Source organism: Pseudophryne corroboree, chromosome 6, assembly GCF_028390025.1.
Source record: "Pseudophryne corroboree isolate aPseCor3 chromosome 6, aPseCor3.hap2, whole genome shotgun sequence".
NCBI classification, from domain to species: Eukaryota; Metazoa; Chordata; class Amphibia; order Anura; family Myobatrachidae; genus Pseudophryne; species Pseudophryne corroboree.
In genome coordinates, this window is record NC_086449.1 from 565,036,150 (window position 1) to 565,062,410 (window position 26,261).

At 44.4% G+C, this 26,261-nt stretch overlaps 1 protein-coding gene across 2 annotated transcripts in view; it reads right to left on the reverse strand.

The window, feature by feature from the left end:
- Positions 1-16,871: 16,871 nt before the first annotated feature.
- Positions 16,872-26,261, reverse strand: part of STAB2 (stabilin 2) — a 285,642-nt gene continuing 276,252 nt past the window's right edge. For both annotated transcript variants that reach the window (XM_063927783.1, XM_063927784.1), the window contains 3 exons: positions 26,028-26,156; positions 25,206-25,337; positions 16,872-18,133 (listed from right to left, as the gene is read on the reverse strand). In XM_063927783.1, coding sequence (XP_063783853.1) covers positions 18,086-18,133; positions 25,206-25,337; positions 26,028-26,156 — 309 coding nt within the window. In that variant the 3' untranslated portion in view covers positions 16,872-18,085. The remainder of the gene's footprint in view (positions 18,134-25,205; positions 25,338-26,027; positions 26,157-26,261) is intronic.

Here is a 26,261-nt window from a genome sequence, read left to right on the forward strand (position 1 = left end):
GCATTGTGAGCTTTAGAGATCTTGATCTCCTTCACCTTGAAGTAATAATGCCCTACGTATTGTAAGAATGTATGTAAGCTTCCACCATCACTACCTGAACCAAGCTGCCAGATTACGGTTTTATTATAGGAGGGTGCTTTTACCACTGACTGACCGAACCCATTCTAGGGGGAGGCATTTGATATGCCGGCTGTCGGGATTGCGGCGCTCACCATACTGACGCCACATTCCCAACAGCCGGCATACCGGCAACTATTCTCCCTCTTGGGGTGTCCACGACACCCCTGGAGGGAGAATAAATAGCGTAGTGCGCCACCGTGCCCGCAGCGTGGCGAACATAGCGAGCCCACAGGGGGCTCTTTTACGCTCACCCCGCTGCCTGCATGCTCATGGTCAGGATCCCAAGCGCTGGCATAACATACTACACCCCATTCTAGGTATTGTCTGATATAGCCTGTCTAGTCAGGTGCTGCTTTCACCAGTATCCGGATGGTTGGTCGACAGTCAATAGGTCCACCACTATTGGTTGACATTGACATGATCAACACAGGAAAATGGTTGACATGTTAAAATGGTCAGTACAGAACAGGTCAACACATGACAAAGTCGACATGGCTTTTAAAACAATAAAATTTAATTTAACTTTTTCATACTTTACCATCCACGTAGGACGTGGTGCACTAATTGCGGTTCCTGGTCATGTTACACAAAAATTGACACCCAAAAAGTTTAAAAATGGCATGTCGGCCTTTTCATGTGTTGACCTGTCCCATGTCGAGCATTTTAATGTGTCAACATTTTTCGTGTGTGTCGACCAATAGTGGTCGACCTACTGACTGTTGACCTAATGTAGGTTGATCCATAACCCTTTGACCACACACCTCCAGGCCAGGTACAGAACTCTGCTTCCACCTGTAGTGACTTTGGGGGTCATTCTGACCCGTTCGCTCGCTGCGATTTAACGCAGCAGAGCGAATGGGTCCCTGCTGCGCATGAGCCAGCACCGTAGTGCACCGGCGCATGCCAGACGGCCGAAGGCCATAGCAGGGATGCGATTGCCTCTGCCTGATTGACAGGCAGAGGCGATCGCTGGGCGGGAGGGGGCGGAACGGCAGCGTTTGGCCGCCGTTTCGTGGGTTTGGTCCGGCCAACGCAGGCGTGGCCGAACCGAACGGGGGGCGGGCCGCAGCGGCTGCGTGACATCACACGCAGCCGCTGCGGGCCGGGGAGCGATGAGTAGCTCCCGGCCAGTACGCTAAAGCTGCGCTGGCCGGGAGCTACTCTTGAATACAAAGGCATCGCCGCTGTGCGATGCCTTTGCACTTCTGTGAGGGAGTGCCAGACTGACATGCGGGGCGTGCTAGCCCTGTGCTGGGCGTCCCCCTGCATGTCAGGGAAGAAGATCGCAGCTGTGCTAAATTTAGCACCGCTACGATCAACTCTGAATGACTCCCTTTGTCCTGCAGGAACAGCTGCTTCTCCTGCCAGCCAATAGTAGCACTCTAGCAGCTCTGTTTAAGTTTATGGTACTAAAAGAAGAATGGTGTCCATCTCACAGGAATACAATTATATAATAAGTTATTTTTCTGCTGCGGGGTACACTGGGCTCCACAAGTCTGGACAATGGGGTGTAGAGTAGGATCTTGATCCGAGGCACCAACAGGCTCAAAGCTTTGACTGTTCCCAGAATGCACAGCACCGCCTCCTATATCACCCCGCCTCCCAGCACAGGAGCTCAGTTTTGTAGTTGGTGCTGCAGTAAGCAGGCACTTAACAGAGGGGCTGCTCCAAGCAGCCCTAAGAAGAGCTTTTTTATGAGGTAAAAAGTGAAGACTTCAAGGGCAGCAGCGGTGGTAAATGTCTTGTGACATTCACTGCTGCAGCTCCAGCTCTCCCCAGCGGCGCTGTACACTCCCGAGCCCTGGTTGGCGGGTAGCTACAGCGGAGGCTCCGGTTTACTTCACGTTAGGCACACACGGCTGGGGCTCTCCAGGATCGCGTGGCCGCGCTTCGGGAGGTGGTAAGTGGGTCCCGCTCGCGGGACCCGGTCTTTATCGCAATCTGGCGCGGTCAGTGGGAGGCGCGCCACGCGCTGGCGGTGGACACTGTGGATACAGGCGATCCCACTAGATCAGCAGGGCATGGGCGCAGGTCAGGTTTTCTCTTAAAACCGATTTTAATATCGCCCACAGTACCCGGTGGTTTTGCCAGCAATGGGGATAAGGCTTAGACCTGAAGCCCCTCCCCCAGCCCCAGGGCGCCATTTCCAGCAAGTGTTCCCGCCCTGGAGCTGCATCTCTGTCATTTCCTCACTCCCTGTCAGTGTCTGCGGCGCCATTACTCCTCAGCTCACTGTTCATGGGACTGCTTGGGCAAATCCTCCTATGTAAAGCCGCCTGGTTGTCGGCGCTGTGCCTTTACATGACACTTAAGTATTCTACCTGCCTTTTTAGTCAGTGTTAGTAAGAAAGAGTGCATTTAGTCAGGGGTTTATAGTACAATTACCCTGTGATATACATCCAGTTTCTTACTGTTGGCGCTTGTCAATCAGTTGAAATAAAAAAACATTTATTTAAGCACAATGAATAAGATTACAACACACTCCCGGGAGAATAAAAGAATGTAACAGAGTTCACAATAATAAAAATGTGCCCTATAATTTACCGATCCAGTCCTTAAGGAACATCTAGATAAAACACCTATGATTGTTTTTAAGAAAGCAAAAAACCTGCGTAATATTCTAGCCCCTAGTTTTTTCAAAGGACAATCAGATCGATCTTTAAAAAATACACAAAGAACACTCATTGGACCAGCGGTCACAGGTTTTTTTCGTTGCAACCACAGAAAGTGCACAACATGTTCGTTTGTTCTGAACAAAACTAAAAAAGTAGTATCAAGTGTCTCGAAAAAAGAATACTCAATTGATACATTTATCAACTGTAGTACTCAATACGTTATTTATTTATTAATTTGCCCCTGCCATTTATATTATGTGGGTCGTACGATACGGTCCTTGAAGCTCAGATTTATGGAACATAGAAGGAACATTCTCAATAACATCATAAATCACAGTGTACCTCGCCATTTCTCTGAGCTACATGGAGGTGATCCAACAGGCCTTCAGCTAATTGGGCTTGAACATATTCCAGCAACCAGTAGAGGTGGTGATCGATTTAGAGCCCTATGTAGACAGGAGGCAGCATGGATTCTTAAACTGCAGACATTAAACCCCCAGGGTTTGAATGAAACCATTGATTTAGAGTTCATTTGAGTGGTTGGTTGTTGGATTGCATTTTTCTGCCAGTTCTACAACAATATATTGCCCATTTGTGTCTACGTGTTAATGTGGATACGGATGTGTAAAACTATTTATGGCAACATACATTCAACCAGTATCAACTAATATGATTACCTAGATCTGGTAGTTCGGGTTCATTAGTAAAGGAATTTTTTGTATAACATGCATCTCATATTGCATATAATCACGTAGTTCCCATGGAATGGCTCTGTTAGTTTTTTGAGCTATTCTCATGAGAACACATGGAAAGCTTAATTTATGCAGATATGTGTGGGTGTGCACAGTTCATTTGTAACTAGTGTCGGTGCACGCACACACACATATATGTATACCTTCTTTGTATTTCTTCTTTTCTTTTCCTCTGTTCTCTTTTTGTTAAGAAATATTGCTAAAAAATACCTTTTAGGAGTTTTTTAAAATGAAATATTTTTCATAATCATCTCATAAATTATGCAGTGTCGATGAAATTGGTTAAATTAGTACAAAATATATGAAACACTTGCTGTATCCCCTTTTCGGTTTCTTGCTTGCTCGTTTTTCTTTGAAAAAACTTGCATCTTTAAAGGTTTATTTGTATCATATAAATAAGTTTCACTATACGTCTCTTCCTCTATATATCTTTTTCTGTTTGTTTCCCTGTCTTCGTTTCCTAGGGCCCAAAATCATTCAAGTAGTAGGGCCATTGGGGTTTTTTTGGATGTTTCAAACATTCCAATATAAATTCTGAGTATAAATACAAGCAAAGAAAATATATACAAAACAAAAAAGAAAAAGAATTCCCTCATTATAGCTCTGTAAATCAATAAACAGAGTAAATCTATTTGCATATACGAAAAAATATGCAATTGGTATGACGCCATAATTGCATGGGTAATTTCTTTTTAAAAACCTTATTAAAAAATTATGATAAGCATTCCCAGTCTCATATATTATAATGCACTTGCATGTATTACTATTTAGTTTCTATGCATTAAATGTACGTTATAATATGCATTAGATGGAGTCACCTAAGTTATATTAATATAGTGATGTCTTTTTTAATATATGCACTGATTTGATGATGTTAGAAGTGTATTAGACTATGCACTAATTAACGATATAAGAGACAGCTGGTATCTAATTACCAAAGAATAGCTGCACCTGAGGAACAGGTATAAAATTAAGAACACTCCTACCCTCTGACATACCTGCCTTTGGAAAAAGACGCCCTGCTGGCGTTGAAACGCGTTAAGGACACAGGTTCTACTTGGAAGGATTCACACTCCCATCAGCCGCTGCACCAAAGCATTGTCCGTGCAGAGTAGCCCACTCTTACAGCATCACCACCGGGAGCACCTGCATCTGCACTGCATTTCCCATCCCCGTTGCTACGGCCAACTACGCCATCTGGGGAAGTGGTCACCATCGGTGCTGTTTCCCTGCAACCCGGCGCAGACCGGCGCACTCCGGAATATCAGCTCAAACAGCCTCCTGTCTGCAAGTGCGGAGGTACCGGAGGCAGTGTAATCTACCTGCACAGCTCGGTGAGGCACACTGCACGGCGCAGCACACTTTACCCGCTGAGGCTCTGGTGCGTTTCCCTGACAGCACAGCGGGACGACACCAGGGAGCAAGGATAGAATAGGCTCCTGCCCAGCGGAGGTAATTCAACAAAGTGTCTTTACAATTAAATACCAACTGCAGTGGATTTGTGACTCATTCAGTACCTTTTGGTATACCAAGACGTGAGTGACTTTTGTTATGATAGTATATCAATCAATTAATTATTTACACATATATATTTTATATTTTAATTTGTTTGCATCAAAAATATATTACTGATAGTGCAAATCCTCTGGGCGCAGTTATCTATTTAACATGTGCATTTAAGTTCATCAAATTATAACTGGTTTCCTGAGGAATGAAATAAGCAGCCTTATTATAGGGCACATTTTTATTATTGTGAACTCTGTTACATTCTTTTATTCTCCCGGGAGTGTGTTGTAATCTTATTCATTGTGCTTAAATAAATGTTTTTTTATTTCAACTGATTGACAAGCGCCACCTGTTAATTTGTTTGGTTAGTGGTTTATGTTAGGGATTGGCAATTCCCTATAACAGGAGGCTGCTGACAATCTCAGTGCAGTGTTTCTCACCCAAGCGCTAAGTTCTTTCTTTTCCCAGTTTCTTACTGTGTAGTGTTATATCTATTGACTATATAGCTGTGTAAGCTAGTCCAGTGCAGTATTATTGTCTGTAATAACCTCTGCATTGTACAAACTGTGACTATTTGTGTGTGCATTGATAGCTGAGTGGTGTCCATCTCGTGTCTTTCACTCAACTTGCTATCCCTATATTCTATAACATGAGGGGGCTTGGTGCATCAGGTGTTATTTAATATAGGATTTTCACAAAGATATACTGTATTACGTATTTTTCTCTGTGATTTAGTCACCATATCTCTCCTTTATCTCTGCTGGTGCTGACTACACTACGCAGGGGTTTGGGTTTAGGGATATAGTGCTGCTAATAATTTTACTGCAAGTTATATCATGTCTGCTTCTGAGGGTAACGGTTCTGGGGCGGAACACACTGCTGGTGTTGCTGAAGCCACAGGCACATATGGGGAGAATATAGCAGCTGTGGGCTCTTGTTCTGGGGGCTCCTTGCCCCCCAGTGGGACTGTGGTAACTGAGGCACATACTGAACCTCCGTGGGCCGCTTTTTCCACGCTTCTGCATACGCTAGTTCATAAACTAACACCCCCTATGGGACCCCCAATGCCGGTACAACCGTATGTGGTCCCTGCAGCTAACCCACCGTGGGCGGACGATTTATCTGCTCAATTAAAGAAGTTGAACCAGTCCCTGACTACTAAAAAGTCTGACCATCGCTCGCCAAGAGGTCCTCTAAGCGGGCGCTCGTCTCCTCACAATCCACTGCTGTCACTGACACCTCGTCTGATGAAGACAGCACATACACTGACCCCACAGGTTCTGACTCAGATACGGCTGATGGGGAGGGTAGTTCACATGTGGATGTTCCTGATCTTTTGGAGGCTATTAAGTTAATTCTGCAGATTACGGATGATCCCGAGCCATCCGTTCCTCCTAAGAAACCAGATATGTTCAAGCGTCAGAATGTGATTAAACAAGTTTTACCTCACTCTGACCACCTAGTGGATATACGTCAGGAACCCTGGCAAAGCCTGGGTACGATGTTTGTGCCTCAAAAGAAGATGTGCTGGCTCGCTATCCCCTCGTGCCAGAGCTGTCTAAGAATTGGAAAACGCCTCCTCCAGTAGACTCACATGTGGCTAGGATGGTGGTTTCCTCAGCTCTACCTGTCACTACCGTCACGTATATAAAAGAGCCTACGGATAAACGTGTCGTGGGTTGTCTAAAAGCGATTTACACCCTCACGGGTGCTGCACAAAGGCCCACTATTGCAGCTACATGGGCGGCAGAGGCTATTGAAGCATGGGCCTTGGAGTTAGAAGCTGATATCTCCTCTGACCATGCTAGACAATGCTTGTCATATATTGTCACAGCTTCTCGCTATATTAAAGAGGCGGCTTCTGATGCCGGTATCCTTGCAGCCAAGGCCTTTACTACGTCAGTCCTGGCTCGCAGGATATTGTGGCTGAGATCCTGGTCTGTGGATCTGGACTCTAGAAAAACCCTGGAGGTACTCCCTTTCAAGGGGGATATTCTGTTTGGGGAGGACTTAAATAAGATAGTGGCTGACTTGGCTGCTGCCAAAATTGCCTGTCTGCCTAATACAGCTCCTTCTGTGTCGAAGGCCAAAGGCACGTCCTTTCGCCCCTTTCGTCCTTCAGGTAAAGCAAAAGGTCAGGCGTACCATAAGCAGGCCCGCACTTCCAAACCTGGTAAGCCGAAGCCCAAAAGAGCCTGGGCTGCCCGTCAGCCAGCAGCCAAGACCGATAAGCCTGCCGCATGACGGGGCGGGCCTCCCCCAGGGGGATCCCAGGGTGGGGGGCCGGCTTCTAGGGTATACCCAGGAATGGTTGAAGACCACTTCAGATGCCTGGGTACGGGAAGTTGTCACTCGAGGTTACGCCATAGCCTTCAAAAACCGACCCCCTCATCGATTTTGCCAGACAGACGTCCCGTTGGCCCATACAAAGGCAAACACTCTGCATTCGGTGGTACAGACCCTCCTGGATACAGGAGTCATAGTACAGGTGCCTCTTGCTCAGAGGGGCCGGGGGTACTATTCTCCGCTGTTTCTAGTCCCGAAAGCGAATGGGTCCTCCCGGCCCATTCTCAACCTCAAGGCACTGAACAAGTTTGTGAAGGTTTCCAAGTTCCTTATGGAAACCCTTCGCTCTATAGTTCTGGTCTTGGAACCTGGGGACTACATGGTCTCCCTGGACATACAGGATGCTTACCTGCATATTCCTATAGCAGTGTCACATCAACAATACCTGAGGTTCGATATTGGCAATCTCCATTACCAGTTTCGGGCGTTACCTATTGGTTTAACAATGGCTCCGCGAGTCTTCACCAAAGTTATGGCGGTGATGACGGTGGTACTCCGCCGTCAAGAGGTCAGGATACTGTCGTATCTGGACGACTTGTTAATCCTGGCAAATTCCTCAGATCTTCTCCTGCGTCATCTGGATATGACGGTCCGGTTTCTACAAGCCCACGGGGGGCTCATCAACTGGAAGAAATCCTCCCTGGTCCCCGCTCAGAGCATGGTGCATCTGGGAGCGCTGTTGGACACTCACAACCAGAGATTGTTCTTGTCTCAGGAGAAAGTCCTGAAACTTCAGGACAGGATTCGTTGCTTCCTTTCTCGTCCGCAAGTGTCGATACATTCGGCAATGCAGGTGCTGGGCCTCATAGTATCAGCATTCGACATGGTGGAGTATGCTCAATTCCATTCTCGCCCCCTCCAGAAGCTGATTCTAGCCAAGTGGGACGGCCTGCCTCCCCGGATCAGGTCTAAAATGATCTCTTTGACTCCGGAGCTCCGTTTGTCGCTGCTCTGGTGGCTCCAGGACCGACAATTGTGCAGAGGCCGTCCCTTCTGGATATCCAACTTGGTCCTGTTGACGACAGATGCCAGTCTAAGAGGTTGGGGCGCAGTGCTGGAGCAGCACTCCTTGCAGGGTCGGTGGACCAAGGAGGAATCTCTCCTCTCGATCAACATTCTGGAATTGCGGGCAGTCTTCAATGCGTTGAACCTAGCCCAGCATTTGATTCAGAACCGTCCTGTTCAAGTACAGTCGGACAACGCCACCACAGTGGCTTACATAAATCATCAAGGCGGCACTCGAAGCCGTTTGGCAATGAAGGAAGCCTCACGGATTCTACGTTGGGCAGAACGCCATCTACTGGCCATATCGGCAATATTCATTCCGGGAGTCCTGAATTGGGAAGCTGACTTTCTCAGTCGTCAGGACGTGCATGCCGGCGAGTGGGGCCTCCATCCAGAAGTGTTTCAACTCCTCGTGGAAAGGTGGGGTCTTCCAGATGTGGATCTGATGGCGTCTCGACACAATCACAATGTTTTGGTCTTCAGAGCAAGGACAAGGGATCCTCAAGCAGCATTCGTGGATGCGCTGGCAGTGCCATGGAGGTTTTGGCTGCTTTCATACTTTCACTCAGGGTGTGTTGCGTATCCAACCTCCCTATGTCCGCCTGTGGCTCCTTGGGACATAGGGAGGACTCCCTGACGAAGACCCACACGGGTCGATACGCTTAGGAGCAGTACAGACTGTAGCAGTGTATATTCCTATCGCTGCACAACCATATAGAAACACTTTATATTCATCACAGCCCAGCCGTTTGACGTGCAGTGACCCCGGGAGTTCACAGAAAAGGGAGCGGAGACCGGAGTCACGTGACCGCAAACTCCCTAACCAGGAAGAAGATTCAGTACCAGGAGCCACAGGACCGATAGGGAAACTGAGTGGAGACGGACGCCGGGAAGTAACCTCAGGAGACGCAGGTAACAGCTCTGTATAGGGGGAGGGACACGGCTGACAGTCCCGATCGGGTCTCGAAGCCAGTGTCACTTTTCCCCACAGAGACAGGCCCGCTTCCCTTTAATCTGACTGGCGGACGGCGTCTGTAGTAACAGGCGCTTTCCGGCAGCACAGTCGGAGGTAGACAGCGGCCGGTCCAGAGTGATCAGCATACCGATCCCTTGAGTTCTCCCCCTGTTCATCCACCAGGGGTACCCCGCTCACTGATAAACGCTGCTGGAACCAAGGATCCCTTCAAGGATAACACCTTTAGTTGTTCTTCTCTAACAGACTTTTTATCACAATAGACTCTTATACTCAATTGGAATAATATCAGGCTGGGACTGTGTTAAAAATATACAGACATAGACATTGTTTTCATTCATAGTTCACATTACGGCCCATTCTACTCTGTCTGTTGGACCTTCTTGGGCGGCCCAACGTGGTGCGACCCTTGATCAATTGTGCAAGGCGGCTACGTGGTCCTCCGGGAACACGATCATAAGGTTATATGCCTTCGATACTGCCGCTTCCCAGGATGCTTCCTTTAGACGCCGGGTTCTTGTGCCCGCTACAGTGCGTCCCCTCCCATAAGGAACTGCTTTAGGACATCCCCATTGTCCAGACTTGTGGAGCCCAGTGTACCCCGCAGCAGAAAACGAGTTTTATGGTAAGAACTTACCCTTGTTAAAACTCTTTCTGCGAGGTACACTGGGCTCCACAAGGCGCCCACCCTGACGCACTTAGCTTTTTTGGGTTGATATGGCATTAGCCGCTGACACTTCTCTTGTCGTGAGAGTGTGGTGTATGTGGCTACTAACCGTTGTCGTATCTTTTCCTGCTACTGCATTGGGCTTGTTAACTAAACTGAGCTCCTGTGCTGGGAGGCGGGGTGATGTAGGAGGCGGCGCTGTGCATTCTGGGAACAGTCAAAACTTTGAGCCTGTTGGTGCCTCCGATCAAGATCCTACTCTAAACCCCATTGTCCAGACTTGTGGAGCCCAGTGTACCCCACAGCAGAAAACGAGTTTTATGGTAAGAACTTACCCTTGTTAAAACTCTTTCTGCGAGGTACACTGGGCTCCACAAGGCGCCCACCCTGACGCACTTAGCTTTTTTGGGTTGATATGGCATTAGCCGCTGACACTTCTCTTGTCGTGAGAGTGTGGTGTATGTGGCTACTAACCGTTGTCGTATCTTTTCCTGCTACTGCATTGGGCTTGTTAACTAAACTGAGCTCCTGTGCTGGGAGGCGGGGTGATGTAGGAGGCGGCGCTGTGCATTCTGGGAACAGTCAAAGCTTTGAGCCTGTTGGTGCCTCCGATCAAGATCCTACTCTACACCCCATTGTCCAGACTTGTGGAGCCCAGTGTACCTCGCAGAAAGAGTTTTAACAAAGGTAAGTTCTTACCATAAAACTCGTTTTAATTGCTGCCACAGATCATGTTATGCATGGAAAGAAGATAACTTCTATTAGTTTACTTAACAGTCTTATTTAAGAGAGAGACCAATTCGAAGTATTTAAAAAAACGTATTTTAGTGTCAAGAAAATTTATGACAATGTGAACGACAAGAAAAAGAAATAAATGGAGTTAAAAAAGCCAAGTGTCTTGTGTTTGTCTGTCAAATTGTTTCACTATAATAGTGTGATAAAGAGTGTGACTGATGTCTGAGGGCGTCGGGTCGTTCCGGGGGTCATGCAGTCTTTCAAGGTAAAACATGGCAGCAGACCGCATGACATCGCAGCCAGGGGTCAACCCTAGTTCCGAGATTGCGGACGCATCAGGAGGCGGCCTCACACATGCTGAGTGGCCCCCAGCATGTGAGGGGATGAACGCAGATCTGGCTGCGTATGCTACGTGCGCCACACTATTTATTCTCCCTCCAGGGGGGTCGTGGACCCCCAAGAGGGAGAATAGTTGTCGGTATGCCGGGTGTCGGGATTCCGGCGCCGGTGTACTGAGCGCCGGGATCCCAACAGCTGGTATTACTGAATACCACCACTGCTTGCATACAGAAATCTGTATGCAAGCATTACTGTTATTTGATATCATATCTGACAGCCTTATCAAGTAATATATATATTGAATGAAGTAGATATAATTTATTTTTTATCACACTATTATACTGAAACAATTTGAGAGACAAATACAAGACACTTTTTTCTTTTTTAACTCCATTTATTTATTTTTCTTGTTGCTCACATTGTCATAAATTTTCTTCACACTAATATATGTTTTTTTAAATACTTTGCATCGGTCTCTCTCTTAAATAAGAGTATTCAGTCAAAAGTTCTATTTTACATTACCACTGCACTGAAAACAGATCCCTTTCTCTTCTTCTTTCCATGTTCAAGTTACGGAAGGGACTTTTGGAAGGTACAAACGTACTCTGAATTAATATTCTGTATGCACTATTTAAATGTAAGCCACTTGTTTTATAAAAAGTAATTGATTTCTTACTTTCGGTCTCATTAAAAGCTGCACCTTAAGATTTGCCAGCCTACATACACTTTTATGTCTGTATTTTATGTTTTATGTACAGATGTGTCTTCATACACTGTGGCTTCAGATGCCCCAAACAGACCCTCTCTGCGTCCTAAGTCCCGGGTGACTCCGCGCCAAGCGTCTTATTTGGTCTAATTCGCCCACATAATACAACTGAAAGTAACAAAGCTACTTGGCTAGGCGGCATTGATCAGTTTGATGTGTGTCACTTGTACATCTGTGTGCGAAGGAGTCTGAATCTGTGTATGAAGCGCTACGATGCCACAGCTTTTTCTACAACCAAGTTCCATTACGCATAATTTGCACGTGTTTAAAACTAATATAAAGTCTCAAGGGTAAACGTATGAAGCAGTGATAAGAGTGGAGAAATGAGCCAGTGGAGAAGTTGCCCATGGCATCCAATCAGATGCTCTGTATTATTTTATAGTGTGCAAATTATAAATGTTACTTCAATGCTGATTGGTTGCCATGGGCAACTTCTCCACTGGCTCACTTCTCCACTCATCAGTGCTTCATACATTTACCCCCCAGTGCGTAAAATTGCAGCCCAGCGTCTGAGTGGTGTTTTGCTGTATCTGTGCACAATGGCCCTCATTCCGAGTTGTTCGCTCGCAAGCTGCTTTTAGCAGCATTGCACACGCTAAGCCGCCGCCTACTGGGAGTGAATCTTAGCTTAGCAAAATTGCGAACGAAAGATTCTCAAAATTGCGAATAGACCGTTCTTAGCAGTTTCTGAGTAGCTCGAGACTTACTCTGCCACATCAGTTCAGTCAGTTTCGTTCCTGGTTTGACGTCACAAACACACCCAGCGTTCACCCAGACACTCCCCCGTTTCTTCAGACACTCCCGCGTTTTTCCCAGAAATGGCAGCGTTTTTTCGCACACACCCATAAAACGGCCAGTTTCCGCCCAGAAACGCCCACTTCCTGTCAATCACACTACGATCACCAGAACGAAGAAAAAACCTCGTAATATCGTGAGTAAAATACCTAACTTAATAGCAAATTTACTTGGCGCTGTCGCACTGCGGACATTGCGCATGCGCATTAGCGACTAATCGCTCCGTTGCGGAAAAAAATTAACGAGCGAACAACTCGGAATGACCACCAATGTAAGAAAAAGTTACTACGCTGCACCACTCTGTCCATCTTAGTTGCGCTGGGAATCTTGCCCCGTATTAAGGCTAAGTGTATGAGGACACCTCTGTATCTTAAGATTTGTGGGACTTAAAACAGTGCTTGGGTAAAGATAAGCACTCATCATCTCAAAGTTGCACCTGGCTTTAAGGCATATCTAAAGATACATGTAGCAGAAATAGGATGAATTTACAAGAGGTTTGGTCAGTGTGCCTGCACACATGTACTGTACTGAAGCTGCAAAGCACTAAAGACCATAAGTGCAACTCAGAATATGGCGTAAGCCGAATGCAGCTAAGTTGTGCAAAACATAAATTAATAGTGCGCCAATATAATTACCTGCTGCTCATCGTGTATGTGATTATCATGAATTATGTTTGTCTCCACAGCTGCTTGCATGCAAGGGGCTGATGCAGGGTGACTGTACGTCCATTTGCATATCATTATAATATATACATTTTCACTCCACATGCTCCAGAAATGGGCAGATGTTAGTGTTGAGTCATATGCAGTTTGATTGCATCTACCCTTGCCACCGAAGAGACTGGGCTGGAACAGGGCATTCTCATGTAGGTAAAGTTCAGTAAGGGTGTTTTAGTGCAAATATGGGCTATGCAGACCTGGGTGTAGCTTACTATAGGGCAGGTGCAAGCACATGCTAATCACTAGTAGCAGCCCTGGTGCACCTGCTGATGCAGTGTACAGCTCTGTATACAGGTGAATAAACCCATGCTTTCCATACACGCTTACACAGTGTGTGACCAATTTACTTCCAAATCTGCATCAGGCCCAACGAGTATGCTACATATGAATATTGTGATGTAAAGCAATTAGCAAGTATTGTACATTGTTTTGAATATAAACTATCAAGGTGTTTAGGATATGCTGCTTTGTTTCCATTTGTCTGTCCTATTCAATATAAATTAGTATAAGTACAAGGTTCCTTTATGAATGTTATTGGTTTATACATACCCCATCAACTACGTCAGTATGAACTCATGTTACTTAGAGACGAGCAGACTAAACAGACACTTTTTATGTAAGCTTTCTAAATCTGTCCTATGATGTATCATGGTAAACCGTCCGTGCTCTCAGAATGATTAAATATGTGACTGTTTCTTCCTTCCATGGGCAGACTAGAAAGAGAGCCTGTAATTGCTAGCTTTTGGCTGTGACAACCCTCTGTTTCTGCCACTAAATACCTGTAGTGTCCCAGTTCTAAATATATTGGCTAAATATCCCAGTCATGTAACAGTGCGTTTATCTGTGCAAAATAGGATGATACCCAGTAGTTGTCTTTTAGAGGCATATTTACCACCAACCGCATTTGTAGTGATGTGATGTAGTAATTCCTCCCGAACTCGTAATGAAAATGACTGCATGTGTTTATTGTGGTTGGGGTGTCTGCATAGTGCCTTGTCTTTGTGAAGGCTACCGATATCATTTTGCTTCAAGGTTCGGAACTGGCGTACAGCAGTCGGCCTGTCCAGTCAGTGGGGGCCGACAAAATTTTTTATGTGGTGGCCAATAGGCTACTATGTTCTAACTCCATCTGAAGATGGCATTATCTGCCAGGGGCGGGTTCCGGATTGATTCACATTCTGGAGTTCATGAAATCTGGCAATTTAGCAGCCACCATGGGGGCTGCTTTTGCAGACCGGTATGGAGGAACCCGGCAGATGTTGGAGATATATGCTTCGATACCTTCTTGTTACAACCTGGCATACTATTGAGGGGATCCCAGCAAAAGTTTCCTGAAAAATAACTTTTAGAAATATACCCCTAAAGAACAAGTGTGTATGTGTACTGTACTGTGATTGTGTCTGAGAGATACCAAAAATGGAAATGACAGAATGTACAGAAATGCAGTATACACAAGTTCTAAGATGTCCATCAGCATTTTTATAGAATAAATCATGTCCACGATGATTCAGAAAAGTTGAAAACCCAATTTTGTGGTGGTGTTTTTGTTGTTTTTTTTTATATCATAGTTAATGGCACAAAAATTGATGCCGCCTTCAAGCACTGAAAGACTGTAACCAGCACATGATTTGTAGAGCACCAGTTATACTTTATATTCATCTATTACCTGTTTCATTGTGGTTTCAAATAACCTCTGATAATATCTAAATCATTGCATTACGGAAATATTTTCATTGAATTGGAATACATGACGGCTTCATTAAATGTTTTTTTTTCTATATGTCATTGGAAGAAGTTAAACCTAACAGACAAATATATGGCTGCACATGACTGTAGATGACAAAAAGAGTATATATCATACCAACACCCACTTGCCACCATAGAACCACCCCTTTCATTATATTCAGTATGATATCCCGTTTGTCAGGATGCGGCCGGTCACATGGCTGACATCAGCATCCCAACATTGAAGATCTCCCTACCCTGCCCTAACTCTAACCTGAGTGGTGTCGGGATTCCGGTGTCTGTCATTGCCATTGAGATGCTAAACACATCCCCTTTCATTTTATAGAACGTGTGAGTTAGGGGACAAGTTAGTACAGGTGACAAGTTTGTGTTTCTAGCTTATTTCACATTGGGCAAAGTGCTTCTAGAACTGCGTGCCTTCAGTGCACTGTTACTAAAGATGACTCTGCGTCCCATTCAGGTTATAGAGCAAGGCATTTTAGCTGAAAATTCTAAACAGTCTTTTGTAAGTAAAAATATGTACAGCAATGTAAGGAACAGCCCTGACCATGCTGCCGCGTTCTCCAAGCTGAGGCTCATCGGTGTACCTACTTTATAGATCAAGTTTTGTGCTTGCACCTACCACTTTTTTAGGTAGTGCAACCATCTGCCCCTCCATGAGTGTAGCCCTCTTGCTCTGCAAACCAATGCATTTTGGTGCACCAGTATCCACCAAAGAGGACACTGCCGTGCCGTTTGGGTTTCTAGTATTTTTACATTATGGAAGTTTATATAATGGTACTGTTGCAGCTTTTGGTTCTTGGTGTATAAGATGAAAGTAGTACAGTGCCCTTTTAATATATAAATGTTGTGTATAGTTTTTACTAGATTTGTTTAATTGAAAGTACAATAATGTTGCCTTATTGATCACATTTTTATATTGAGTTCTAAGTGAAGTTTGCTACGTTAGTGTGTTTATAAATGGTACATGCTGTTTAGCACTAAGCAGTTTATTTCTGTATGACATGTGCAACCAAGATTTATGTCTGGTTTCTATTTATGTCAGTCACATACTAACGTGATAAACTAGAAAGACTAAATACTGAATGTATTACAGACTTTGTGTAGTAATTCTTTTGTTTGTAATAAAAACTGTGTACAAGATGATTTTAAAAGTAGAATACCTTCTTGTGCTGAATTTCTTACTGTGCTGTATTAGACATTAAGGTCTCTTCCACGTGCTGTATGTTAAATACTTTGAGACATATTTATATACATGAGATATATAAAGTTTGAAATTTGGTTCTACAAACGAGACTTATGCTGTCTTATTTTTTTCATGTTTTCATGTCACTGTTATTGATGTACCGTCATTGAATTTGCAAACCAGATTATGTATACAATTAAGTACTAATTTGAAAACAGAAGAAAAAAAAAATTCTATAACCCCTACATTTATATTAGAATGAGGGCAGTTGCATATATCTGCTAAGTAGATAAAACTAATTGTCACAGCCTTAAACAGTTCTTAAAATGTCTCTAATATGATAAAACATTTCTTAATCAAATGTTACGGCCTATCATTGGCTGAGTTTGCTGTGACATCACTGTACTTTAAAGTTGCACTACCCCACTACATAAAAGATGTAGTAACGGACCCTCCCAAGTTTAACACTGTGTTTTTGCAATGCATCGTGACTAGTTTTTCATGTGTTCATGTGCACTGCCAGTGTAATGTTGTATTGGTAAAGACACAACACATGTAATGAAAATTGAAAGTAGTAATAATAATTATAATACTACATGTGCAGCATTTTATAACCTGTTTTATTTAAACTTTGAACATTGATTTTTTTTTGGGGGGGAGGACTCCAAGTTGGTGTACAAACAACGCATTTTTGGTGGTAAAAAAAGGAAAAAGTGCTCCTATTCTCTTCTGTTTGTTTGATCATTTACAATCGCAGTCAGTGAGCATTGTGTTTTTGTTTGTTTTTTCAGTGTATAAGGTGCAATTCTGAACATGAAATGTAAACCAAGATTAAGCACATGATCCAACATATACATCACTACTACTATTTCACTGTGCGACTACTATTTAAGTGTGATTTGTCACAGGCAATAATCAGCAGTTGCACTTATTATTACATGTCCATTTATCCTTACCTCATTGTCAGTGTTTCATGATGAAATGTGGGACAGAATGGATACAACACACACTTATGAAGCATACATATGGGGCGAATTTTGGATGATTTCTAAGCGATCTGTCTAGATCGCTTAGAAATTAAGCATGGATCGCTCCAGGTGTACACCCGATAGTGATGGTGATGTGCGGTCCCGCGCGTTGCTATTTCCCGCTCAGATCTTTAGCACATGCAGGCAAGATCTAGTTAGATCACCTAAAGAACACTGGTTAACACAGATCGCTCAGCACACATTGCTGTGTGTATAGCGATGTGTGCTGACCTACATTGCTCAGCACACAGCACTGTGTCGCCCTGTGTGTATGCCCCATTAGAAATGAGGGCCGTTACAAGCAGTTTGTTTCCATACATGCAGCTGCTACATTTGTGAGATGACACTTTCACTTCAATCTACACAGATTTTATGTTTGCTACTTTAGAATTACCCTATTTCGTTCCCTGTGTATTCCTCTAACATATACAGACACATTTCTGTTTTTGTTTTTCGTAACCTAGTTCACTTACAAGCCTACAAAATGTCCTTAGCTTCATCGATACTAAAGTGTTTATTTACAGTTTCACAGTAAAAGAGCCAAATATGGAGGGGAATTGCCCCAGAGCCAGGCTCCATGACACCCTGGGACATGATTCTGTACATTGGAACTAGAAAGCATTAGAAAAATTACTGTTTGCTAAGTGTGTAATCAGGCAAGTGATTGGAATGTGAGAAGGGTGATACCCACAGATTGCATAAGGTTATCTCCTTCATTCCAACTTCCTAGTAGCTTATATGCACATAGTTTATTATGGACAATACTGGATTTATCTTCCATTCATAGTCATTTGTTTCGGCCACCAATGGATATCAGCTGCTGTTCATCTGTGTCCTGCAAACAAGTGAAAATTTAAATTGTTACAAGACTATAATCATTACATTTACACAGACGTTCGGAAACTACTTATCATGCTGAGATTGTTCTAGTGTGCACCCACCCCTACTGTACTGTGCTGGTGGAAGCCAAGCAGTGAAGCATGATATCACTGTGCAGTGTTGCATTGTGGTTTCTACTGCATATAGGTGGTCATTCCGAGTTGTTAGCTCGTTGACGTTTTTCGCAGCGCAGCGATCAAATAAAAAATCGTCAATTATGCGCATGGTACGCAGCGCGCATGTGCTGAGTACTTTCACACAAAACTTTGTAGTTTTACCCAAGCTCCAGCGACGTTTTTCAGTCGCTCGAGTGTTCGTAGTATGATTGACAGGAAGTGGGTGTATCTTGGTGGCAACTCTGCGTTTTCAGGGAGTGTGCTAAAATCCGCAGGCGTGCCAGGCAAAAACGCGGAAGTGTCTGGAGAAACGGGTAGTGGCTGGCCGAACGCAGGGCGTGTTTGTGACGTCAAACCAGGAACTAAATGGACTGAGGTGATCGCAATCTAGGAGTAGGTCTGGAGCTACTCAGAAAAAAGTTTTAGTAGCAATTTTGCTACTCTTTCGTTCACAATTCTGCTAAGCCAAGATACACTCCCAGAGGGCGGCGGCCTAGCGTGTGCACTGCTGCTAAAAGCAGCTAGCGAGCGATCAACTCGGAATGGGGCCATACTGTATTTATGTAAACACATTTCTTTAGCTAATGATCTGTATTCTCACCTACAAAGCCCTTGGCAGTCTTCATCCTCTCAACAGTAATCCACCAATTACTGGGGTTTTGACGCCACACTGATAACCACATCCCATTTTCACCTTCAGTACTTTTCCCATATTGATTCTTGCCTATGGAATATGTTTCCATGTGCAGCAGACTCCGCCTGCCCCTTGTATCAACTACTGTGAACTCAATAACCTTAATCTGTTCCCTTTTTCCACTACTTCCAGAATTGTTTGACTGTATTAAGGTGTCAACCATATTTAATAAGATTGACCTCCATGTGGCTTACAATCTTATCCGGTCTCATCAGTGAAACAAGTGGAGACTGCTTTCAACACGGAGGACAGGCACATACGAGTAACTTGTGATGCCCTTTGATCTCTGCAAAGCCCCTGCAGTATTACCAGAACTTTGTCAATGAGATCTTCCAGTACCACCTATAGAACACCGTTGTGGTGTATCTCGATGATATCCATGTGTTTTCAAAGATCTCGACTCCCACCACAAGCTTATTAAAGAGGTGCCTTTTAATCTCTGATGAAATATTGTTTTGCAAGCTGGAGAAATGCCTATTTGAAGTCAGTACTATTACCCTTCTGAGGGTACATCATGTCTGGTATGGGGCTGCAGGTGGAACACAAAAAAAGTCCAGGCTACAATCTATTTGCCCAAACCTAAAACCATACAGTGTTTCCTGGGTTTGCAAATAAATTTCACAAGTTCGTAGGAAGTTACTCCAGTGTGGTCTCCCACCCTCACCACATTCCTAACCAAGCTGGGTACCAACCATGACGAGTCATTGGACAGTGCCAAAGCTGCAGTACTACACCTTTTAAAAAGGCATTCTTTTCTGCATCTATCCTTAAGCAGCCTGATATTGCATTTCCATTCTACTTAAAAGTGGACACATCCTCTGTTGGGAGTGGGAGCAGTTCTCTCCCAGAGGACTTCAGATGTCAAGTTATACCCTGGTGGGTGCTTTTTTGGAAAAATTCCTTCCCACTGAACAAAATGACTCCATTGGTGACAAAGAGTTGATTGCTATGGAATTGGCCTTAGAAGAATATAGATATTTGCTGGAGGGTGCTCAGTTTCCCATAACCATCTACACTGATCAATTTATGGATAACAGTCAGTGGAGAGAAGAGCAGGAGCATGGCCAAAGTGACGGTCCAGAGAACGATTTAATGTCTAGTACTGCTGCTCCCTGTGCTGATGATGAAGGGAGCCCTCCAGGAGCATCACTTAATGTGAGCAGGGTTGCGGCAGTGGAGTAGCAATCTGAGTTTATCTGTATTCTATAGCTTTTAATCATTGTATTTGTAAATAAAGAAATGTAATGACGTCAGGCTGCTACAGCCTTCCTGTGGGCACCTACAAAAAAAAACTGAGTATCCAGCGGAATGGGATATTTCATATATTAAAACATGTCAACATCCAGAAGGAAACTATGGCCTAAAAATAATAGCTTGCGGTTGGTTTTGTCTTTTAAAAAATTGCAACTTTAAATCAGGTTGCTAAATCAACAAAATATCGCTGCTGCCAACAGGTACAGACTATTTCATTTGGAATTATATATACACAGGATCTATTGTCCCTGAGTAGAATGACAGACAAAAGATTTATTACTAAATCGCGTCCTGATATCATAGACCAGGGGTGGCCAACCAGTCAGAGACAAAGAGCCAAGAAATCTTGTTAGGTACATCAAAGAGCCGACTTGGAGCCGAAGGCGCACTTGCAAAAATGGGGTGTGACCTCGTGCCTGCTATGCCACGCCCCTGGTATAAAACACATTGAAAAAGCCAGATCCAACATAAAATACAATGAAAAAGCCACTTCTACATCAAATAATTGAAAAAGCCAGATCCGCATAAAATATATTGAAAAGCCAGATTCACATAATATACTTCACTTCCCCCATGTGTCACTCCAGCCAGCTCCCCCATGTGTATTTGGCTCCCTCAGTTCTCAGTCTACGTAGTGCTGCTGCATGTCTGGCTGGAGTGCAGCGGTTTACAGATCTCTTGTGGTCACGTGACTTTGAGTGTTGGGAGCCACATTTGAATGAAGAAAGAGCCACATGTGGCTCAAGAGCCACGCGTTGGCCACCACTGTCATAGACCATAAACACTAAATACCTTGCACAGAGGATTTGCGAGAACAATAACAAGGTTAAATAGCTGGCTTATAAAGCAACAACTTTAGGACTAGTACATACTTACCGACATTCTGGCTGCTCTCTGCGGGAGAGAGCAGCCAGGTCGGCTCAGCAGGGGGGCAGGGGAGGGCTGTGATGTGAGGAGGGGGTGGACCGGGCGGGGGCGGGATTACAGTGGCACCTCCTTTAGGCCACGCCCTCACTCTAATGCCACGATCACCGGCATTACACTGCAGTGGCTATGATGACGCGATTCAGCAAGAATCGCGTCATCGACTGCCCGGACCGCCCACTTTACACACTAAGTGGGCGGACGGGCAGGGAGGACCCCTGAAATCGGGAGACTTTCCTGCTCTTCCGGGGGGCCAGGAGGGTCATCCGATTTTCGGGAGCCTCCCGGCCATTCCGGGAGAGTAGGCAAGTATGGACTAGTAACATTTCTATAGTGTTGGCATACTCCACTGAGCTTTACAGTTTGTGATCACAGCAAAGTGCTTGGAATGACATCGGCAACAGTTTTTATATTAGGGGAAGAAAAGGTGGTGAATGATGGGGAAAATAGACTTTCAACCCAGACAAGTCGCCATACAGTTAAGTTCAAGGTGAGTCAAATCACGGATGGGCATACCAAGGCAGCTGTGGTCTAGAGCAGGCATTCCCAACCTCGGTCCTCAAGGCACACAAACAGTGCAGGTTTTAGTGATATCCAGGCTTCAACACAGATGGTTACATCCAAATAACTGAGCTACTAATTAAGTCGGGTGGTCTTCAGTATGCCGACTGTTGGGATCCCTGCGCACAGTATACTGGCGCCGGAATCCCGACAGCCGACATACCGACACTTTTTCTCCCTCGTGGGGGTCCACCCCCCCCCACCCCCCGTAGCGTGGCGAGCACAGCGAGCCAGCAAGGGGCTCACTTGCGCTCGCCACGCTGTCGGTATGCTGGCGGTCGGGTTCCCGGCGCCGGTATGCTGGTCGCCGGGAGCCCGGCCACCGGCATACCATACTACATCCAATTACGTCACCTGTGCACAAGCCTGGATATCACTAAAACCTGGACTGTTAGTGTGCCTTGAGGACTGAGGTTGGGAATATCTGGTCTAAAGAAAGGGAGGGCAGAAGTTACTGGCCTTTGTCCAAATCACCCATATTTTGCGATAGGAGGTGGAGGAAGTTATATTTAAAGGTTCCTTATATACCAAAGATTGCTGCGAGGTATCCCGTTTGTACAGTATTCGTGCATGATGCAGGAAGGAACATTGTGACTAACTGGCAAGCATTCTCTTGCATGAGGCACTGTAAGCATTCAGAAATTTAATAGGATGCACTTTAAATAGAAGTTCTTTCTGAAGCCATCAGTGGCGTCATTGAATTACAATCTCTGTGCAGCAAACTGTTTGCCAAGTACTACATTACCAGCAAACATTTTACTCATGAAAACTTACTCGGTTAAAAGGCAGCCTTATTGCAGTGGCAACTATTAAACCTACAAGAACGCACAAGAAGGTTTTATAAAGAATGTTATTTCAAGCAAATGTATGGTGTCTGGGGGTAATTCCAAGTTGATCGCAGCAGGAATTTTTTTAGCAGTTGGGCAAAACCATGTCCACTGCAGGGGAGGCAGATATAACATGTGCAGAGAGAGTTTGATTTGGGTGGGTTATTTTGTTTCTGTGCAGGGTAAATACTGGCTGCTTTATTTTTACACTGCAAATTAGATTGCAGATTGAACACACCACACCCAAATCTAACTCTCTCTGCACATGTTAAATCTGCCTCCCCTGCAGTGCACATGGTTTTGCCCAACTGCTAAAAAAAAATCCTGCTGCGATCAACTTGGAATTACCCCCTCTGTGTTACTTGTAGTCTCATTATCATCAAATGCATTATTGCAGTGGTTCACAAACTCGGTCCTCAGGAGCCCACACAGTGCATGTTTTGCAAGTAACCCAGCAGGCGCACAGGTGTATTAATTACTCACTGACACATTTTAAAAGGTCATGCAGGTGGAGTTAATTATTTAACTTGTGATTCTGTGAGGAGACCTGCAAAACATGCACTGTGTGGGGTCCTGAGGACCGAGTTTGAGAACCTGTGCATTATTGCTATCACAAACAAATTATTATTTATTGAAGGCAGACTGCTCCTCTGGTGAGCGATGGACTAGGGAAACAGCCCTGGCACTTCACTTGGCGTGTGCCCACACCTGAGGGGAGCGCAGTCACTGCTGAAGAGGTGCATCTGCATCTCACGGGCGCCTGGCCTCACAGCACGCCCCCATCTATCTATGCCAGATGGCCAAGCAGAGTGCCGGGAGGCTGCGCTGCTCAGCCAGCCCCGCTATCTGTGTGGCCGGACTGTCCCATCAGCCCTTTTGGCATTTGCCAGAAATGCTAGATGGCCAGTCCAGCCTTGTCTGTGGCAATTAAGTCACCTGTGCTCAAGCTTGGATATCCTTAAAACCTGGACTGTAATAGCAGAATTGAGAAATGTAAAACAGCAATACCATTGAATGCAAAACAAGGTGTGTCTTGCATTTAATATTATTGCCATTTTAAATTGTGTAATTTTAATAAATCAAGACCTAAGAGGTAAAGGGCCCTGCTTGCACGCTTGCAATATCTATGAAAATTTTACTTTACAATATGTCACAATTGTCTATATAGGTCTAATTTGTCTGTAGGTCTATATTTCCATATTGCAATAGGGAAAAGTCCTTAGTGGGGGCCTCATTCAAATGAAGTGAGAAGAGGGACTTTGGAACATCCCTCTGAACTCTGTTTTCCTGCCATTAGATGGAGTATGTGACCTTGACCCCCATTTGTCAAGCCTTGGAGAGTGATAAATATCATGGTGATAAAGTACCAACCAATCAGTTCCTAACTGTCATTTGTCAAACCCAGCGTGTAACATGGCAGATAGGAGCTGATAGGCTGGTACTTTATCATTGTGCTATTTATCCCTCCCCAAGGCTTGATAAATGAGCTCCATATTTTGGAAAATAGATGATTTGCAATACCTGTCCTATATTGTCTTGTACTGTAAGTGCTGTTTTCTTGTTTTGCTCATTTTATTACGTACTGTGTAATGGGCGCTGTGGATCCCTTGTGGTGCCATATAAATAAAGGATAATAATAATGAAACTTTACATGATTCATGTTTAAAGAATAACATTCTGCTTTAAAATAAAGAGCATTGGGGGTCATTCCGAGTTGTTCGCTCGCAAGCGGATTTTAGCAGATTTGCTCATGCTAAGCCGCCGCCTACTGGGAGTGAATCTTAGCATCTTAAAATTGTGAACGATGTATTCGCAATATTGCGATTACACACCTCGTAGCAGTTTCTGAGTAGCTCCACACTTACTCGGCATCTGCGATCAGTTCACTGCTTGTCGTTCCTGGTTTGACGTCACAAACACACCCAGCGTTCGCCCAGACACTCCCCCGTTTCTCCGGCCACTCCTGCGTTTTTTCCGGAAACGGTAGCGTTTTTTCCCACACGCCCATAAAACGGCCTGTTTCCGCACAGTAACACCCATTTCCTGTCAATCACATTACGATCGCCAGAACGATGAAAATGCCGTGAGTAAAATTCCTAAGTGCATAGCAAATTTACTTGGCGCAGTCGCAGTGCGGACATTGCGCATGCGCATTAAGCGGAAAATCGCTGCGGTGCGAAGATTTTTACCGAGCGAACAACTCGGAATGACCCCCATTGAGCAGTTTGTTCAATTATTAACTTTTACTTCTAAAGCACAAAAGAAAATCTAACTCCTGCAAAATGTGTCACCAATGATTTGGACTGTGTGGTGGACATCTTCAGAAATTGCTTCCAGTATCATTGTATAAACTTGTATTGTCCACATAATTACCCCATATACGAGAGGTTCCCAAACACAGTTCTCAAGGCACCCTAACAGTCCAGGTTTTAAAGATATCCATGGCTCAGAACAGACGGTTAAAGCAAATTGACTAAAGTAAGAGAAATTTGAGAACCTCTGCCATATACTGTAATGAATGTATTAATATTATACAATGCATAATGTATTCACAATAAGTATAAATGTTCCATCTGGTAATTTTGCCCAACATAGTTCCCCCTGCCCCATCACTGAATGACTCGCAGGACAGAAACCTGGGAGAACACTTACAGAGAAAGGATGAAACTCTGGCTCGGCCGTAGGCTCCGGAGAGGAAAGGGTTGTAGCGCTTTCATACATCGGATTAGCAATGTTAGATGTAGGGGGTATGTCAAACTCAGACACTGCTTGTTTTTCATCATACTGTATAAAATAAGATGTTAAGAATCAGAACCTCTTGTATTCACCATGTTTACATGACACATATAATATATATATTAGTAAACAATATTACATGTTTTTATGGCACTGTGCACTGATAATCTCTATGGACAGGACATATCTACTGACAAATATTTTCATCTTATAGTACAATTTGTTTTCTAAAGTGCACTGCTGTAGTCCAGGAAGTATGGATTTATAATGTAATATAATAATATATGTAATGTTGCCAGAAATCTTGCACGCCATTCACGAGGTATATCCCTGAGGCACATAATGTGAGGTTATACTTGTCTGTAGCTGATGTCATGATAGGTGTTTTGTTGATTAAATAAAACCCAAGTATATCTTTTTCTATAGGTGAATGATGTGAAGGAAGGGCAGTAATGGAAGCAGTTACAATGACAAGTCACAGGTCCCATGTGCTGTGTGACTTGGGTCACATGTATCTGTGTGAGGCTGATTTGCTCTGTTCCAAGCAGGGTGCCCCCGTCCTGCCAGTAAGTATCACAGACATTTGATTCATGGGTTCTCTGCTCTTGGCAGTCAGGCTGCTGGTGGCATTTATAGTAGTTGTTGTTGGCACACAGTTGGAAGGCAGTGTCCTTGTTAGAATATCATGGGTGGTAAAAACAAAACGTTCATTCCATTTGCTTTGTAGGCCATAGATACCTCATGAAACTGTTGGAACTGGAAATCTTTTTTGCTGAACTTCTTGTAAGCATACAGCGCAAGTGCCAATAAACCAGCGATGAAGACGATGGCAAAGAATATTCCCACTCCGTGCCCAGCATGTAGGACCTAGATAAACATTACACGGCAAGAGTTTACAAGGGCATGAAAGATATTTACAGTAAGGGAACTACATAAACTAGTAATGTGGATTTCTCTAAAACCCCAGTACTC